This window comes from Hippocampus comes, unplaced genomic scaffold, assembly GCF_001891065.2.
Source record: "Hippocampus comes isolate QL1 unplaced genomic scaffold, H_comes_QL1_v1.1 scaffold317, whole genome shotgun sequence".
Classification (NCBI taxonomy): Eukaryota; Metazoa; Chordata; class Actinopteri; order Syngnathiformes; family Syngnathidae; genus Hippocampus; species Hippocampus comes.
The window spans coordinates 564,793-582,872 of NW_017805531.1; the positions used below are offsets into that span (position 1 = coordinate 564,793).

The 18,080-nt window shown below is 46.7% G+C and overlaps 1 protein-coding gene across 4 annotated transcripts; it reads right to left on the reverse strand.

The window, feature by feature from the left end:
* Positions 1-4,488: 4,488 nt before the first annotated feature.
* On the reverse strand, positions 4,489-17,794 carry LOC109520568 (phospholipid phosphatase 3-like). Of its 4 annotated transcripts, none has more exons than XM_019877891.1 (6): positions 17,465-17,794; positions 13,028-13,182; positions 6,154-6,434; positions 6,010-6,067; positions 5,651-5,827; positions 4,489-5,090 (listed from the first exon to the last, which is right to left on the reverse strand). In XM_019877891.1, the coding sequence occupies exons 1-6, from the start codon at positions 17,595-17,597 to the stop codon at positions 4,962-4,964; spliced, it is 933 nt and encodes a 310-aa protein (XP_019733450.1). In that variant the 5' UTR covers positions 17,598-17,794; the 3' UTR covers positions 4,489-4,961. The 4 variants fall into 4 exon arrangements, with proteins under 4 accessions (XP_019733450.1, XP_019733449.1, XP_019733451.1 ...); XM_019877890.1 differs by lacking the exon at positions 13,028-13,182 and adding an exon at positions 11,830-11,987 and having other exon boundaries at positions 17,465-17,793; XM_019877892.1 differs by lacking the exons at positions 13,028-13,182; positions 17,465-17,794 and adding an exon at positions 10,442-11,354.
* Between the last annotated feature and the right edge of the window lie 286 nt (positions 17,795-18,080).

The window sequence follows — 18,080 nt, forward strand, 5'->3', positions numbered from 1 at the left end:
GGGCTGAATTTGGGGGGGGGGGGGTGGTGATAGGGTTTTGGGGTGTGCAGTTTCCCTTTCAACAATAACATGAGAGCAAATTTGGGCCATATGGGGGGTTGAATGTCACAGTAAAATGGATTATGAAAGAAATTGTAACACATGCAAAAATTTACGACCGCGTTTCTTGTATAAGCCTCAGAAACATAAGACAGAAACTAATTTCATTTATTTGTTTATTGCGGGGGGGGGGTTACGTGCAATGCTGTCGGAATTATACACCGGATGTCCCTGGTTTTCGAGCCACAAAACTGAATATCCAGTAAAAAGGCTCGCTATCAGATGCACACCACAGCTAGTTTCATCCGTTATATCACATCGCGCATCCCATTAGATTCTACCATGTTGCAGGCTGTAACGTATCCGGTGGTATCAGTTTCTATCCGAGTTTACACTGCTGCGTTTCATTGTGTAATGCATGGTATCAGATCGCGTGGCATCATATCAGGTCGTGACCAAGTGGTGCGAAACAGATAACGGCAATAAGAAAAACAAACCCGTATTATCGCCTGCAGACAATGCGCGTCCGACAATGTGGAGTATTTCTGAGCCATTAATGTGGGAGGGTGCGACCAGAGGTACGAACACGTCACAAGTACAAAGCGTTCTTCCTTTTGTGGAGCGTCAATGGTGCATTTCCAAGCGGATAAGTAAGGGTGTCAAATAAAAGTTTGGCTTAAACTTATTCGGAGCTAAGGAGAAAAAAAAAAAAAAGCTTGTGGAATCTGGAAGGGATTTTATTCTGGGAGCATGCTGAGGCTAAACGTGTAACCCAATATCACGTGTGCGAGAGCTCCCCAAATTAAGAAAGAGCACTGTGAAATTAGATTAAATATTTATGTGGCCTAGTTTGGAACATGTCTCTCATTTCTTGACTGCTTGAGGTTCCTCTCCGAGAGGCCCCTCTCTTGTCCTCGGGGGTCTACGGATGCAGTGAACGAAAAATGAAAAGACACTGGAAAAAAAAATAAAAAATCACCAACAACTTTGCATACAAAGGGCGGTCAACATTGCTGCAATCTGGCGTTGACAATGGCACAATTAAGCCCGGGGGGGCTTACGGGACAGCGTCAAAAGAGTCAATAGCATGTTGCGGCATGAACAATCCGAACCTTAAGTGGAGTGTGAGCCCAAATCTGCTTGTGGTGGAAGGGATTTGGCCTCCCGCGGAATGTTTACATTCTGCTGACACAAAGGAGGATGAAGAGAACAAGATAGCGCACAAGAGGCAGAATTAATGTTTTGGGGGGGGGTTGGCCATGCATTTTAACAAGACTTTTTTCTTTTAAATGATTGTAGATACACGGCAGCATAAAGCAATGAAAACACAAAGCTCATCCACCTGCTACCGTTCATTCAACAGTACGACAGTCTCGGGTTGGACTAAACAGGCCCAGCCTCCGCTCTAATTTGTGACTAAACTGGGAAAAAAAACATCAAAATTTCATGAAATGAACATTTGATGACATTTCTGTTCATTTGTGTGATTTTTTTCCCATTGCAAAATGTTTGCATTGGCGCATGAGAAAAGTTGCCTTCTGAGCACACTACAAACGGCCCCTCAGTGTGATGTAGTGAAGTACTCAGGTTGCAAATCCCGCAGCATGATGGATTAAAAAGAACCTCGAAAAAAGTGCCAGAGCTTGGCACGGTTTAAGAGTAAAGCTTTCAATGGAAGCCAGCCGTCATCGTGGTGCTCTGTGAGGGAGGAAAACAAAGCTCAGCGGAACTGTAATGAGGTCGCCTATCAGTAAGGGCATCGGGCGGGCGCGCCCGACTTCCTCTCAGCATCCATCGAGCCGCCCATCCATCCATCTGTCAGGGAGAGAACAAATGACCTCGTCATGTCTGCCAGCCATGTCGCGTGACATTAAACCTCATGACGGGTTTCGAGTTGACTCCAAGAGCAGATTGGGCAAAATTTTCAGCAGGTTTGAGTTATTTCACCGATCCAAAGTGAGTTGCAGACACAATCTGATCATTTCTGGGGGGAAAAAAAAACAAACTGATTCAAATCCAATGACTTTGTTTGATGGGGAAAATCAAATAGTTTAGTAATTGCTCACAACGCATACTTGTGTGTAAGAGAACAAACAGATTCAAATCCAATGACTTTGTTTGATGCGGAAAATCAAATAGTTTCGTAATTGCTCACAACGCATACTTGTGTGTAAGAGAAGTTCAGGAGAAAATCGCACTTGGATAATTAAGAGGCTTTAAACTGGTGGGAACACAACAACAGTTCCCCCCTCGCCCCTCCAACCGCATGAAAAGGTTCCTGTTAATGGAGTTGGAAGCATTTAAGATCAAGCAAAGCCTCGATGCATGGCCAAAGGAAAATCGGATGCAGCTGAATATGCGCAAAAGCCGAAGACTGCACGCACCATCAACTGGTTAAAATCGACCTCGCACGCAGACAAGTTCACCGCCAATTACATCTGGAGATATCGTTGAGGAAACCTTGCCCCGATGACGGCTGACTGCTGAGAAGCGGTTCACCGGCATGTCAGGCTGTGGTCGCTTGCAGAACTACGCGAGGAATTTAAGAAATTAAAAAAACAACAACACACACACACAACACAAAACTGTCATATAGGGAGTGTCAGAAAAGTGCCAGGACTGGTGTTTCAACGCGCAGAGTCCATGCTAACATGCTACGGTCCTCGGATGCAAGTCATCTTTCACCTCAAGTAGGTTAAGCCGCAGCACACCAAACACACTTTGCGGCTTATTCAACTAATCAACACTAATCTGCTTCCAAGTAACGCGCAGAAGGATCTGTCGGCTCGGCACGTCACATGAACGTGCAGGGTTTGAAAACATGCGGGCACACAAGACCCCGTTAGAACCTGAAGACGTGTACTGCGCGTGGCACGCGTTCACAAGTCCTGTAGTCTCATAGGAAAATGCGCCCGGCCGCTCTGCCGTAGCTATGCCGTCTATATTATTCCAGAGGGCCGTTGGGGAGAAGGTTTACAGTCTGGAATGTGCACTATTTCCCCGCAGGAAGCCGAGCATGGAAGTCGAGCATCGGCCCACGCCCAGATCTCTCCATCACGCTTAAATTGACCTCGCGACTGAATCACTTGCAAAAACAAAAACTTTCTCTTTCCGCCTCTGATGGCATCTTGCGTTAGAAATAATGAAAACAGGGCGTCATCTTTGTGAATTTTATTCAAGACACTTTTACGAGCGATATAAAAATACTGTAAAGGCACTTTACACAGAAATACACTGAAGCTGGCTTCGCCGTGACGTTTAACCTCCTCAAGCAGCATGTCAAAAACGTTTTTACACAGGTGTAGACACAAAGTCCCAGCGGGCGTTTCCACCAGCGGCACACATTCACTTCGGATACAACGTAGAGAGATGGACTGTACATACATGTCTGATGCCGTCTACACTTTATAAACAATCGTCTTATCTCGCCAGATAAGATGAAGCTTTCATTCAGTGGTTCAGAGTATTATTTTCGATACAAAAACAAATAATAATCATTTAAAAATAGCACGAAAACCTGCTTCAACGTGTAAAAAGCCAATCCGACAATTAATCCGGGAGCGAGCAGAAACTCATCGTGACTGGAGAAAGTTTCACGAGGTGCTTTACAATGTGCCAAAGAAAGTTCTTCCGCAATGTTACTGTTTTGTGAAGTTGTGCTTTGGTACCTGTTCGAAGCAGGGCCCGTCTGGCGAGCGGCTGTTTCGACGCCCGCGTAAAATACAGTAAGTTGTCACAGGATTTGTCGGCGATGCGAATCGTCACTTGAGTTAGCGACCGTTTAGTAGGCGGCGCGTGCATGTGACGCTTGTTTTCCACGGTGCTACGTCTCCGCGAGCAGGTGTTCCGTCTCTGGCTCGACAGAGAGGCACATTGGCGGGCTGTAAACGCAAAAAAAAAAAAAGACATATAGACGCCGTATGGAGACAGGGAAGCATGCCCACCCTAACTCGCACGCATTCTGTCTCTCTCATTCACACACACACACACACACACACATAGAAAAAAAAAAAAAAAGACATATAGACGCCGTATGGAGACAGGGAAGCATGCCCACCCTAACTCGCACGCATTCTGTCTCTCTCATTCACACACACACACACACACACACACACGTCTGGTACATGTAACAGACAGTCATTTCATGAAATGGCTCAGTGGGGGACTCGTCCTAGCCAGCAGAACGAGGCCGCCATCTCACTCACATGTGCCTCTCCTCCCCGCACACACTTTCCGCCGACTGCAACTCACGCGCACCTTTGACACAACATTACAAGCGACGACGACGACGACGACGACGACGCGAAATGCTTACGAAGCTTTCCAAAAAGCTTCACTTCAGGTCATTCAAGTGGTAACTGCCGTTAATGAGTTGAACTAAAATAGTGCTAGAAATCAAAACATTCCTTTACAGTTTGTATATTGACGACACATTTAAAAAAAAAAAAAAAAAAGAAAGAAAAAAGGTAATGCAACATCCTTCCTGAACTCAAGGAATTTGTTTTCAAATTTGAATCGGCCACACGGTGAGTGAGTGAGTGAGTGAGTGGCAGGATAATTGCCCGCACGCTGGATGCAGCTGTTTTTCCTCACCCGTGCTCGTGGAACAGCCTTGACAGAGGGAGGAGGCCCACGACTTGATGTCTTTCAGAAAGAAGGAGGCCGAGCCGTCCTCTCTCTGGCAACATGGAATTTGGTTGTGGGACCCGGCAAGCACGCGCATGTTTCCGTTAAGAAAGGACATCACGCTTGTTTTGGGTTTTTTTTTTTTCCCCCCTCCCGCAGCCTTTTCTCATCTCAGGGAAATCTTCCGCGATGTCTTCAATGTCTGCTTTCTCCGCACTGTTGGAGTTCATTCAGTCCCAGTTTGTGGGGCCGGTGTCTGTCGTAGTGATTTAGAAATGGCCAGTTTGCAGCGCGTGCTATGCCATGATAAGGTGATTACTCCTCTCTCTGATGTCCACCGGAGGGACGAGATCTTTCTTCACGGGAGTCAAAGATAAGGCGGAACGTCTCCCTTTGCCCTTGAACAAATCCGATACAAAGAACACCTGGGGAGCAAAAGAACAAAGCACATGATTTTGCTTTCATCTTTATCGTGCATCCACACAGTTGTTCAGGAATTAGCTTTAGCCGCGCGTCCTAAATGAACCGTTTGCATGACGGAATTACGACGATCACCACCAATGTCCATCTTATGCTTCATGTTTCAAGAGGGATGAAATTCAAGTCAAATATACAGTCAATGATGTTACGAAAAGCAACTTTGCAGTTCACGGGCAATTTGTCCATTTTTCTCTCCTGAAGTTCTGCCCCCGACCCGCGCAAAGTGCATATTGGCTTTCGAAGACATTGCAAAAAAATCAGATATGTATTCGATGTAGAACCAAATTTGAAAACAAAAAAAAATTGGAATTGAGCCGTTCAGACTGTCATGAGAAAAAAAAAAATCGGCGACACGTCACATACGGGCAATCCATCCGCCCATGTTCGTTGATTTTCACTAATCGCAGACTGCTCCGATCCCTAACCCCAGAGAATAGCCCCGCTATTCCACGGTACTGCTAAATGTTTTAGCTCGACGCGACCGCCTTGTCGGCGGGCTACTCACAATGCAGTAGGCCACCAGGGCACCCTGGATGAAACCAGCCAGGACGTCAGTGGGGTGATGCTTGTGATCGGAGACACGGGACAGGCCGGTGTAGAAGGACATCATGATGAGGGTGAACTGGGTCAGTGGGCGGAGCAGCCGGGCTCCGTGCCAGGTGAAACGAGACTGCAGGTAAAACTGGTGAAAGGACACAATTGAAGACTCATTTGTTTTGAACGTTTGACGCGGTTTTAAAGAACATGCTACGCGCTCGAAAAAAAACCCGAGGAGTTGTTTGGCGGGACGCCAGGCCACGGTGGGATGACGACTGCCTATTTAAGATCAATTTAGAGGTTTGCGAACACAGAAATGCAACTCACCACGAGATAAAGCATGGTGTACATGGAAAAGGAAGCGTGTCCGGAGAAGAACGACTTCCTGAGGAGAAAAACGATCAGTCAAAATGGCGACTGCGGCACCTCGGAGCGACGCCCGTGTGTGATTCTCGGTGATGGCGACGATACCTGGCCTCCTGGACTCTGCTCTCGGGGCCCTGACACTGGTAGTCGGTGATGTAGCCCAAGGAGCAGTTGATAGTGGTAAAGTCGGGCTTGCACACGTCAAGGAAATGGGGGCGCAGGCGGCCCACCGACACTTTGGCGATGTCGGTGAAAGACTGGCTGATGGCGCAGCCAAAGACAAACACGCCCACCTGCTTGTACAGGGCGGAAATGTAGGGATTGCCCACAAACGACTTGGAGCCCTCGTTGAGGAAGTAGATCCTGTAGCTTTCCCCGATGACGATCTGATGGCACACGTCAACATTTCTTATTATTTTGTGGCCATCGAGCATCGAAATCTCATCGCTGACCTCCTTCGTACCTCGTCAAACTGAATCGATGCACTCGGAACGTCACTTCTTTTTCTAGTAGTATTATGAGTTGTTGTTTTTTTTTTACTTTTGATATCGTATGCTAACACGTCGTGGCAGTTTGTGAGCAAATGTAGAAACGATTCTTTGACTTTCAGTGCGACGGGATGGAATTGTAACAGAAAAAAGGAACCACTTTTAGGATTCCTCTAAAAGGTAAAACTGTCCCAGATTAAGACTATGTTCTATCTTGGAGTTCCACTGTCATTGTCCGGCTATGATAACATGTAGAATGCAAAAGGGGAAACTTTCTACGTGGATGCGTTATTAAATCGAGCAATTTTAAACATGAGAAAACAGGTTGACAACAGGGGGATGGGGGGGCATACCTCTAACATTTGAACGGATGTAAATAAACCCGTGTCTCGGACTGACGATGGACTCGGCGGTGCGTGGGGGGGGGGGGGGGGCTGCTGTTCTGTTCACGCTCACTCATACTCCTCAAACCCGACGGACGGCGTTGTCCTTCAGTCACACGAGTGAAAAGTTCAAGGAGACTCGGTGCGATGTTGTGGACGTGGGATTAGAGGTACAAACGATAGCGACGGAAGACTGTGAAAAGTGGAGTGAGCGGGGGGGGGGGGGGAAAAAAAAAAAAAAGGGGGGAAAGCTAAATAAACAAATGGGAGTAAGGAAGGAAGTCGAAGGAGGAATGAGCGGTGGAGTGGGAGGGAAAGATGCGAGGGGGCGGGAGAGCCACCGCTGCTTCTAATCATCAGAAATGCTGAGCTCGGCAACGGCTCGGATTTTGGAAGGGGAGACTCCGGCAGGCGCACATCGGGGGCCACCGATTGTTTTTCACGTCTCTCTCTCGTCGAGTAGAGAGCTCTGGTTTCACGAGGCATATTGGAGTGTTTTTGTGTTAGCATCGAGGTTTCGTCCCACATTCTTGACGAGGGCGCAGAAATAAGCCTCACTCTGGGAAACACTTTGCCGAGGGAAAGCCCTTCGAGAGAATCGATATTTCCACCATTCAAGCCTTTAGGGCCGGGCGATGGGAAACGAGCGACGGGTCGACCGTTTAGGTTAAGAATGAACGCGCCGCTGAAACCGCGAAGACAATCGCCGGGGCGAGGTGCTCATTTCGGTCTTATCTAAAAGGTCCTGAACTTCTCAAACAAAAACGGTGGTGTTTTGGTTGTTTTTTTTTTTTCTTTTCCTTCGAAAAATGACACGCATACATTTATGAAGGATGTGGCCTCTTGCCATCTCAAGTGAATACGACAACTGACTTCCTGGCTTGGCTAACACAAAGGAAGGTCAGAGCACATTCAAATGTTTGATAAAAAAAGTTACACGATGTTCGGGGGGGGGGGGGGAATCAGCGATCGGCTCGTTCGCACGCTCGATTGGGGTGTTTGCCGCAATTCCAGGCCGACGATTACTGGAGTCAACTGAACAACGATTGCATCAACCATAATTACATATGCACTGAACTGCCTCTCACTCTGCGGTTGTAGTCTAAGTAGTCTAATCTGCCACCAGCCACCTACTGTGTGTTTAAAAATGAGGGGATCGCTCAAAATCGGGGCAAAACACAAATGCACTGGGAAGACGGCGCATTCCGTTTCAAATGGAATAGCAGAGGGGGGAAAAAAGATCAGACTTGCTTTTTACAGAAAGTGAAGAGAAGTGAATATTAGGCGGGCCTTGGTCAACCCCGCGCGAGTTGCACCGTTGATGAAGCAGTTATCAAAAACGGTGGACTTCCGCTGAGGATTTGTTCAGTGAGTCACTGAGTGTGAGGCACACTTGAAATGTTGAAGCATTTTGTAGTTTAGAAAGTAGACATTTGAGTTTGTAAAGACAATTATAAACCCTGTTTTGTTTTTGTGAACAGCCGAATCTCGTGCGCAGCTAATCTTGTACATCTGCATCCCACCCTTAGATTTGGATTTTGGGCTATTTTGCTGCCACTTCTCCTCCCATGTGAAAAAGCCACTTGACAAAAAGAGGTAGAATCAAACTTTTCCCTCTGGGGAAAGAAGAGTCTATTCTTTCTTTTAGTAGATCCCGTCGTGTACATGGAGTCATAGATTTTGATTTTGTTTGGGTTTTGAAAAAAATGCTGGAAGATTGCTCCACAGAGTTGGCTGCTCTGACCGTGACCGGCAGCGATGAGTTAATATTGTGCAGCATCAGATCATGTGATCAACGTTGCCCACTCGGCTTCCACTGCAGCCCGGTCATCTTGGAAGGGGGATTCCTTCATCTGTGGCTTCTTCCCTGTTTTTTTTTTCCCCTACAGAGGGCTTTTTCTGAGTTTTTGCTTTTTCATGGGTGGCAGTGTAATAATTTCAAGCGCGCCTGTTCAACGCGATTTGGGAACGCCATTTAAATCGACACTGTAAATAAAAGCTGAAAAGATGCTGAGGATTGTCATGTTACTCAAAAATAACACAAATTTATTGCGATCTCCATGCGGTACCGGACCATATTTCCAGCTGCTAGCTTTTCTCCCGACCTCAAACGTGCTGCGACTGTTGCCTACCGCGTCGCGTTTCCCACGACAGTTTTTTCAGATCAAAGCATTTCAACATCAAGACAAACAACTTCAAACACAGAAATGCAATAAAAACAAAAACAATTGTCAGTAGGTGCTGCTAGTAGCAGTGAGGGTGGCCGAGAGATGACGGTGATAATGGCATTAGTGAGTGAGGGGGGGTGGGGGGGGGGGACTTACAGAGAGGATGGTGATAAGAATGCCAGCGGCGCTAAGCACACCATCGCTAATGGTGTCTCCATTTTTGGCCGGGTACTTGATGGCCTCATCATCGCAGTAAAACCCTCGGCGGTAAGGCTGAACAGCGCTGGTCTCAATGACCAAGAAAGGCAGGCCGGCTATTGTGAAGATGCGGTGAGCGGAAACATGGAGAAAGCAGGGTGGGGGCGGGGTGGGGGTCAAAGGGGATCGGTGAAAGGGAGGTGGGGGGGGAGAAAGAGAGAGATGGAGGAGCTGGGTTAATGATATGCACATTCGAGAGGTCATAGGTGCAAGCAGGAGGCACCGAAAGAACAGCATCTGGACTAACTCAATCCATTTTGTGGCCAATCTACAAATCTCTGTTCGGATGAATTAGGAATGTTGCTTTTGAGCGGGAGCCTGGACTTTTATTTTTCTTCTCATTGTTGTTGTTTTTGATTATAAAACAGCGGCAGTCGATTTGGATATTGCAGAGGTCCCGGGTTCGATTCCGACCCCGAGCTCCCTTTTTGGAGTTTGCATGTTCTCCCCGGGCTTGTGTGGGGTTTTCCTCCCATGTTCCAAAATGTGCACGGCAGTCTAATGGAGCCCTCGAAACTGTCCCGCGGTGTGATGGTGCACGCAAATGGTTGTTGGTCTCTGTGTGCCTTGCGATTGGCTGACAACCGGTTCAGGGTGTGTCCCCCCCGCCTACTGCCCGAAGACAGCTGCGATACTCTCATGGAAGTGCTGATTTACATACTTTAAAAGACTGAAACCGTTTGCATGATGTGGATTGGACATATTCAGGAAAATGACATCCCACTGAAATGCATGTTGTCAATTAGTTGAGACCTCGACATTTCTCATGACAAGCCAGTGAGTATCTTAAGGGTGGCCTTTTGCTTCTTCTTTGGTTTATTTGTGTTCGTACTAGGGATATACGTTAAAAAAAAAAAATATGTTTACACTTCATTGACTAATGATGGCAGGAACATTAAATGGAAATGAAAACAAATTCGGGGACTCCATTGAAAAGGACCCGGGGAAGCGGATCGTGTCGGTGTCAGTAAGATCACCGGCGTACGTTTGATCAACTGTGACTTAGTGATGAGGCGAGACGAGCCAACTTTTGAACTGAGCGCGTCCCGATGCGTGTTCTCCCGCCACCCCCTTGCCGCACCACAACACAACTTACTGAGACCACAGGCACAGTGACCCCCACCGCCATGAGCACCGTGTTGGACACTGTGCTGCTCTTATAGTGAAGACTGATGCCGTTGTCATTGCAGAAGAATCCTCTCTGGTAAGGCGGCAAGGGTGATTTGTGCAAAAACACAGCGACAAGCATCACTGCGTAGTTGGACAAAACGACACAGTGGACAGCTGCATCAGTACATCGTTAAAATACGGACTCGCAGGAACAGAACGGTGCAGAGGAGCGTTATAAAGAACACAGGGAGGGGGGAAAAAAAATGATGTATGGTAAGTAGATCCCATTTTCAACATTTATCATGTCGGACAAAGGAAATCCCGACATCAATCATGGTGCGGCTGAGCTCAGGCTGACGTGAAAATACAAAAAAAAAGAAAGAAAGAGAGAGAGAAAACCTCCTGCTGCTCAATGACCAGAGAAATACACCTCTTCACTCTACCGCAGATACTTTCAAAAGCTCCTGAAAACGTCCACTTTAAGGACGCCCGTGGAGTGTCTGCTTCATTTGGTGTCTTTTGCGAGCTTAAGTGGCCAAGCGATATCTCAATTATCGGGTGACAACAAACAGAGCACTTGGGAATTGGACGGCGATTTATCTCCCCCTCCTCCTTCAAGTTAGCGAAAGGCAGCAGTGGACCGATTTTGAAACCCGAGGGAGGACTTTTCCCCGAGAGGGCTTCTCGTGGCGCAGACGAAATTTGGAAAACACTTTTCAAATGGCTTCAAAGCGGTCTTCAAGTCGACGCTGACGCTTTCAAGTCACTTTTATGAATAATTCATTGTGCTCCACACATCCTCGCTCCGTCTGCATCTGAGAAGGTTAAAAGCACTCAGGTGGAGAGGTCAGCTTCGCTCGTGGCTAAAGTGGGGAGGCGGGGTGGGCACGATTCTGTCAAACCCAACCCAGCTTCTTCCCTGTTTTTTTTTTCCCCTACAGAGGGCTTTTTCTGAGTTTTTGCTTTTTCATGGGTGGCAGTGTAATAATTTCAAGCGCGCCTGTTCAACGCGATTTGGGAACGCCATTTAAATCGACACTGTAAATAAAAGCTGAAAAGATGCTGAGGATTGTCATGTTACTCAAAAATAACACAAATTTATTGCGATCTCCATGCGGTACCGGACCATATTTCCAGCTGCTAGCTTTTCTCCCGACCTCAAACGTGCTGCGACTGTTGCCTACCGCGTCGCGTTTCCCACGACAGTTTTTTCAGATCAAAGCATTTCAACATCAAGACAAACAACTTCAAACACAGAAATGCAATAAAAACAAAAACAATTGTCAGTAGGTGCTGCTAGTAGCAGTGAGGGTGGCCGAGAGATGACGGTGATAATGGCATTAGTGAGTGAGGGGGGGTGGGGGGGGGACTTACAGAGAGGATGGTGATAAGAATGCCAGCGGCGCTAAGCACACCATCGCTAATGGTGTCTCCATTTTTGGCCGGGTACTTGATGGCCTCATCATCGCAGTAAAACCCTCGGCGGTAAGGCTGAACAGCGCTGGTCTCAATGACCAAGAAAGGCAGGCCGGCTATTGTGAAGATGCGGTGAGCGGAAACATGGAGAAAGCAGGGTGGGGGCGGGGTGGGGGTCAAAGGGGATCGGTGAAAGGGAGGTGGGGGGGGGGGAAGAGAGAGATGGAGGAGCTGGGTTAATGATATGCACATTCGAGAGGTCATAGGTGCAAGCAGGAGGCACCGAAAGAACAGCATCTGGACTAACTCAATCCATTTTGTGGCCAATCTACAAATCTCTGTTCGGATGAATTAGGAATGTTGCTTTTGAGCGGGAGCCTGGACTTTTATTTTTCTTCTCATTGTTGTTGTTTTTGATTATAAAACAGCGGCAGTCGATTTGGATATTGCAGAGGTCCCGGGTTCGATTCCGACCCCGAGCTCCCTTTTTGGAGTTTGCATGTTCTCCCCGGGCTTGTGTGGGGTTTTCCTCCCATGTTCCAAAATGTGCACGGCAGTCTAATGGAGCCCTCGAAACTGTCCCGCGGTGTGATGGTGCACGCAAATGGTTGTTGGTCTCTGTGTGCCTTGCGATTGGCTGACAACCGGTTCAGGGTGTGTCCCCCCCGCCTACTGCCCGAAGACAGCTGCGATACTCTCATGGAAGTGCTGATTTACATACTTTAAAAGACTGAAACCGTTTGCATGATGTGGATTGGACATATTCAGGAAAATGACATCCCACTGAAATGCATGTTGTCAATTAGTTGAGACCTCGACATTTCTCATGACAAGCCAGTGAGTATCTTAAGGGTGGCCTTTTGCTTCTTCTTTGGTTTATTTGTGTTCGTACTAGGGATATACGTTAAAAAAAAAAAATATGTTTACACTTCATTGACTAATGATGGCAGGAACATTAAATGGAAATGAAAACAAATTCGGGGACTCCATTGAAAAGGACCCGGGGAAGCGGATCGTGTCGGTGTCAGTAAGATCACCGGCGTACGTTTGATCAACTGTGACTTAGTGATGAGGCGAGACGAGCCAACTTTTGAACTGAGCGCGTCCCGATGCGTGTTCTCCCGCCACCCCCTTGCCGCACCACAACACAACTTACTGAGACCACAGGCACAGTGACCCCCACCGCCATGAGCACCGTGTTGGACACTGTGCTGCTCTTATAGTGAAGACTGATGCCGTTGTCATTGCAGAAGAATCCTCTCTGGTAAGGCGGCAAGGGTGATTTGTGCAAAAACACAGCGACAAGCATCACTGCGTAGTTGGACAAAACGACACAGTGGACAGCTGCATCAGTACATCGTTAAAATACGGACTCGCAGGAACAGAACGGTGCAGAGGAGCGTTATAAAGAACACAGGGAGGGGGGAAAAAAAATGATGTATGGTAAGTAGATCCCATTTTCAACATTTATCATGTCGGACAAAGGAAATCCCGACATCAATCATGGTGCGGCTGAGCTCAGGCTGACGTGAAAATACAAAAAAAAAGAAAGAAAGAGAGAGAGAAAACCTCCTGCTGCTCAATGACCAGAGAAATACACCTCTTCACTCTACCGCAGATACTTTCAAAAGCTCCTGAAAACGTCCACTTTAAGGACGCCCGTGGAGTGTCTGCTTCATTTGGTGTCTTTTGCGAGCTTAAGTGGCCAAGCGATATCTCAATTATCGGGTGACAACAAACAGAGCACTTGGGAATTGGACGGCGATTTATCTCCCCCTCCTCCTTCAAGTTAGCGAAAGGCAGCAGTGGACCGATTTTGAAACCCGAGGGAGGACTTTTCCCCGAGAGGGCTTCTCGTGGCGCAGACGAAATTTGGAAAACACTTTTCAAATGGCTTCAAAGCGGTCTTCAAGTCGACGCTGACGCTTTCAAGTCACTTTTATGAATAATTCATTGTGCTCCACACATCCTCGCTCCGTCTGCATCTGAGAAGGTTAAAAGCACTCAGGTGGAGAGGTCAGCTTCGCTCGTGGCTAAAGTGGGGAGGCGGGGTGGGCACGATTCTGTCAAACCCAACCCAAATATACAATTGAGTTTCGGAGCCCCGTAACTCTCAACCCCCCCCCCCCCACACACGCACAGCCGACCGGTCTTTGAGTGTCCAGCTGGCTTGCGTATTGTGTTACAGAACGGGCTGATGATGGGAACCGCACAGCACTGGCCTTCCCTTCACATTCAGCACGATTTATATGATTAACGGTTTTGTTTGCGTTCACATTCCTCAAACAAATTCGGCAAGAACCTTCAACCATCCTCGACCGAGTCAACTTGCGCTTTGGAACAACAGGAACTGTACAAATATACACGCGTACTCAACCCTCAGATGTTTCATCCCATCGCAACCAAATATTATCTGTTTTCGCGACCGCTTGGCCAATATGCTGGGGAGAGGTACAGCTCGATACAAGACACGGGAAGCCCGAAACACAAACTTAAGGTACTGTCACAGAGGAGTCCAATAGCTGGATGATGTCATGGGCTGTTGCCGAAAGCTTTTAAACGATGCAAAAAAAGGGGTCAGGCGCTCGAAACCCAATCACACCAAGACCGTGTCAGCCCCTGTTTTCCAGACACTCATCTGGGGATTTTTCTCAACCCTGCAAACGCTCCATCCGTCTCAACAGTGCAACATCAGCAGTGAATGCAGCAACTTGGGATTCCCCCCCGCATCCCCCTCCTTCCCACTCCTAAGAGCCAAGGGTGAGAGGGTTTCTAGGTGGTGGGCTGTCCTCGTCCTGCCAGGAACAACAAGAGTCAGCGAGCAGGTTTTTTTGCATTAGCGCAGACAAGCCAAATAAACCCACGTTGTCTGGTCTACTCTTAACATCAAGTGTCATTTCAACTATTTTCTTCCCAACATGAATTTGATGGAAGTACATAAAATGAGGGAGAATGTTCTCGTCAAAATCTGGACAGTGTTTCTCACACTTTCCTGTTTGTCCCGTGCCTTGCACGTACATATTTTGCAGGATTCGCCAAAATACCAAGAGGTGTAACTATTAAAATAAACAGACACACATTTTCCATGCTAAGGGATTCCTCACTGTCTGGAGCAGAAATGTGTACATGTCTGAGGCAGTTGTGGTACACACACACACACACACACACACACACACACACACACACACACACACACACACACACACACGAAATTTTTACTCTGTGTGGCCCACACAACCTGCTCCCTGTCTGTCCAACACTGCAACTTACGTAGCTCCCAGTTCCTCTGTGCCACAGGAAAAGCCTGATTTATTTGCATTCAATTGGCACTGAGTATAGTCTTTCTTTATTGAGATGAGAAAAAAAAATTTCAAACACATTTTCTAACTCTTAATGCCAAACGCCGCAGCTTGAGCAACTCAATCCTATCATTCCAATGTAAGAAAAAACGCCTTTGATGGATGCTGCAAGCGTGGGACCAAACTGAAGACGCGAAATGATCTCACATCATCTTTCCCCATTGACAAGAATGGAAATGCCATTAATCCGTTCCAGAATTTTTTTCGAACATATGTTTTGACTCACATATTCAAACAAGAAAAATAGGGATGTTGCCGCTGAGCACCGAATCCGATCGATGCATCTATAGGCAAACCGATCACCCTCTGTATATAAATGTTCTGGAAGGGGAGTGGCATATTTTTCCCCACGTGTTTCTCTATGATAAAAAATTACATTTATCATCTTAAGAAAATACGTATAGACAGATTACCGCCTCGACATTCCATTCATTTTTACCAGTCATGCACGACGCATTGTCATCGACGTTGAAGAATTGACGTGGACGTCAGCATTTTAATATGTCAATGCCGGCAGAAGGCTAAGCATTAGCATTTCGCTAAGTTTTGCAAGAAATTAGCATGAATGACCCCCGCCCCCACCCATCTTAAAACATGGGTCTTAAAGTCAAATGATCAATTTGGTATTCAAAATATTTGCGAGTTTTAAGATTTAGCGGAACTTTGCTTTGGCTTATAAATGACACATTTCCAAAAAGTTATCGTGTAAGGGAAACTCCAATGTAATTAAAAAAGAACATCTCCACTGATGGCCAGTGTGCATAAGTGGGTGATCTCCTCTCGGTGCAGTGATCCTTGAACTCCAATCAGAGTGTGAGATTTGAAGGAGTGGTGATTACTAGTTCTGGCCCACTATTTCCTCCCTGTGGTTGCGGCCCTTTAAACCACATGTCTCGCCAGAAAAAAAAACAAAAAAAAAAACGGCTGGTTTGTTGACAAGCCTCTCTCTGGGGAGGTATGCTCACTGCACAAATCATGGGGATTTACGCTCCCCGGAGACAGACCAAGATTGTTTGTGCTGCAAATCTATCACGATATCGTTTTAACCAGAGCTGCACGGTGGTTTTCCCAAGCAGGCTCATCGCCAGTTTTATCCTCTTGTCGAATATGTTGCACCCCGGACTAAAAAAAAAAGGATGTTCTACAGCAGACGTTCTCAACTGGCATCAATCTGTACATTACAACAATTTCTTTTTGACGAGCAGTCCACTACCTTCCAGTCGAAAATCACTGCTATGCAGAACATTAAATTCAAAACATGTGGTGACACGAGGTCAGAAATTAAACGAGTAAAAATAGATAAAGCGTAGGCCGCGAGGAGGCACACACCTTTACGAGGACTGTAGAGTCAACATAAGTGTTTTGGCCACAATGACAACCTTAAGTCTGTGTTTGCAGCTGGTTGAGATCATAGAACCGGTGCGAAGAAACATTCCAGCCAAAACACACACACACACACACGCACACACACAGGGCTGACCCATTCACCATTTCCCTTCATTACTCCACCACTACACACCATGCAAGACATATAATGCCAGATGTGCACATCAAGAGAATTCCTGCCTTGAGGAATGCAAGACATTCTGGAAACTACCCTGAGTAAAAGCGGAGGTCCGGTTGAGGTGTGTGGAGCACAAAGAAATGTAACGAGCGCCACTAATTAGTGTTTCACCGTTTCTTGGCACTTTCGGAAGAAAGACGTCCCATAAAGAGGAGGATTTATTGTGCTTAAATCGGAGGGCTTTGCTGTTAATTACACGTGACGTTGAGGTGATGGATCCAGTGATATCAATACTCTGAAAACACGATTTCGACATTGGGAAGGCACTCAATTTTTTGAAATCAACATGATCACTTAAAGAGGTTGAAAAAAATATTTACATTGAGATGAACAATGTTTTCAATTTTACAAAGGCAGTTCACGTCAGATTTGTGGACGGGCAGGTAACGAACTGCACTTACCTGCAACTGCCCGCGCTTAAATGAGAACGTTAATGCAACGAAACAACACATTTACGGTATTATTTTGACGTCATAAAATCGATTAAGAAATCAAATGGAAATTAATAAACCACTGCTACAGGGCATCTCTCATGCGGTGGCAGTCATAAACAGGTCTCGCAACTTTGCGGTTAGAAACTGTGAGCGTTCCGTTGAGAACGGATCAAGTAGCAGCGTTTCTTCGAATTAAAAACATTTTAAAAGGTGAAACGGATCCAGTTCGGTCTTACCTAAAAAGAGGCAGAAGAGGTCCACTCCGACCAGTAACTTTCTCCTGCTGTGGTCTTTGCAGTTGCTCAGAGAAGTCCCGCCGTTCTTCGTCTCGGCTGCCATACTTTTCTCATAAATCAAGCAGCGTTGCATTTAAAGACTCGTTTCGTTCTGCAAAGCAATGGGAATGCACTTTGTCGTATTGGGTTTTTTTTCCCCCCTGAAGAGGAATAGTCTAATGCCTAACAAGTTAGCGCTAGCGTTCGAACAACCCTGATCGCCTCCGCCGGGGTACTGGATCATCGTTGCCTAGTTTCTTTCTTTCGGGGTAGTAGCGAGAGTCTTGGAAAGTGAACTGCCCACCGAGGGAAAGGAGCCACTCCTCCAGGCCCATCCCATCCCCATTAATACATCTGAGGATGGTCACCCCCCAGGGGGGAATCCAGAAGAGCCTCTCTCATAAATAATTCCATACTTTGTATACCCAAAAGCTTCAATTTAAACAATGTGTTCTGAGAGGAAAAAAAAAGTGAGCGCCCGGTAGTCCACATATGATTGTCCCCGTCAGCGAACCTATAAACGCAGAGTCAACCTTGTGATCTTACAAAATATAATGGACGTTACATAATATAATGG

Bases quoted from the DNA above. Each gene is read 5' to 3' on its own strand.
- LOC109520568 (XM_019877889.1), bottom strand. From the start codon at position 9,582: ATGCTGTTCTTTCGGTGCCTCCTGCTTGCACCTATGACCTCTCGAATG. The intron at 6,435-9,243 runs GTAAGTCCCCCC...GTGTGCCATCAG, and splicing joins TTCTTATCACCATCCTCTCT to ATCGTCATCGGGGAAAGCTA. The intron at 5,828-6,009 runs GTGAGTTGCATT...TCCTTTCACCAG, and splicing joins ACACCATGCTTTATCTCGTG to TTTTACCTGCAGTCTCGTTT.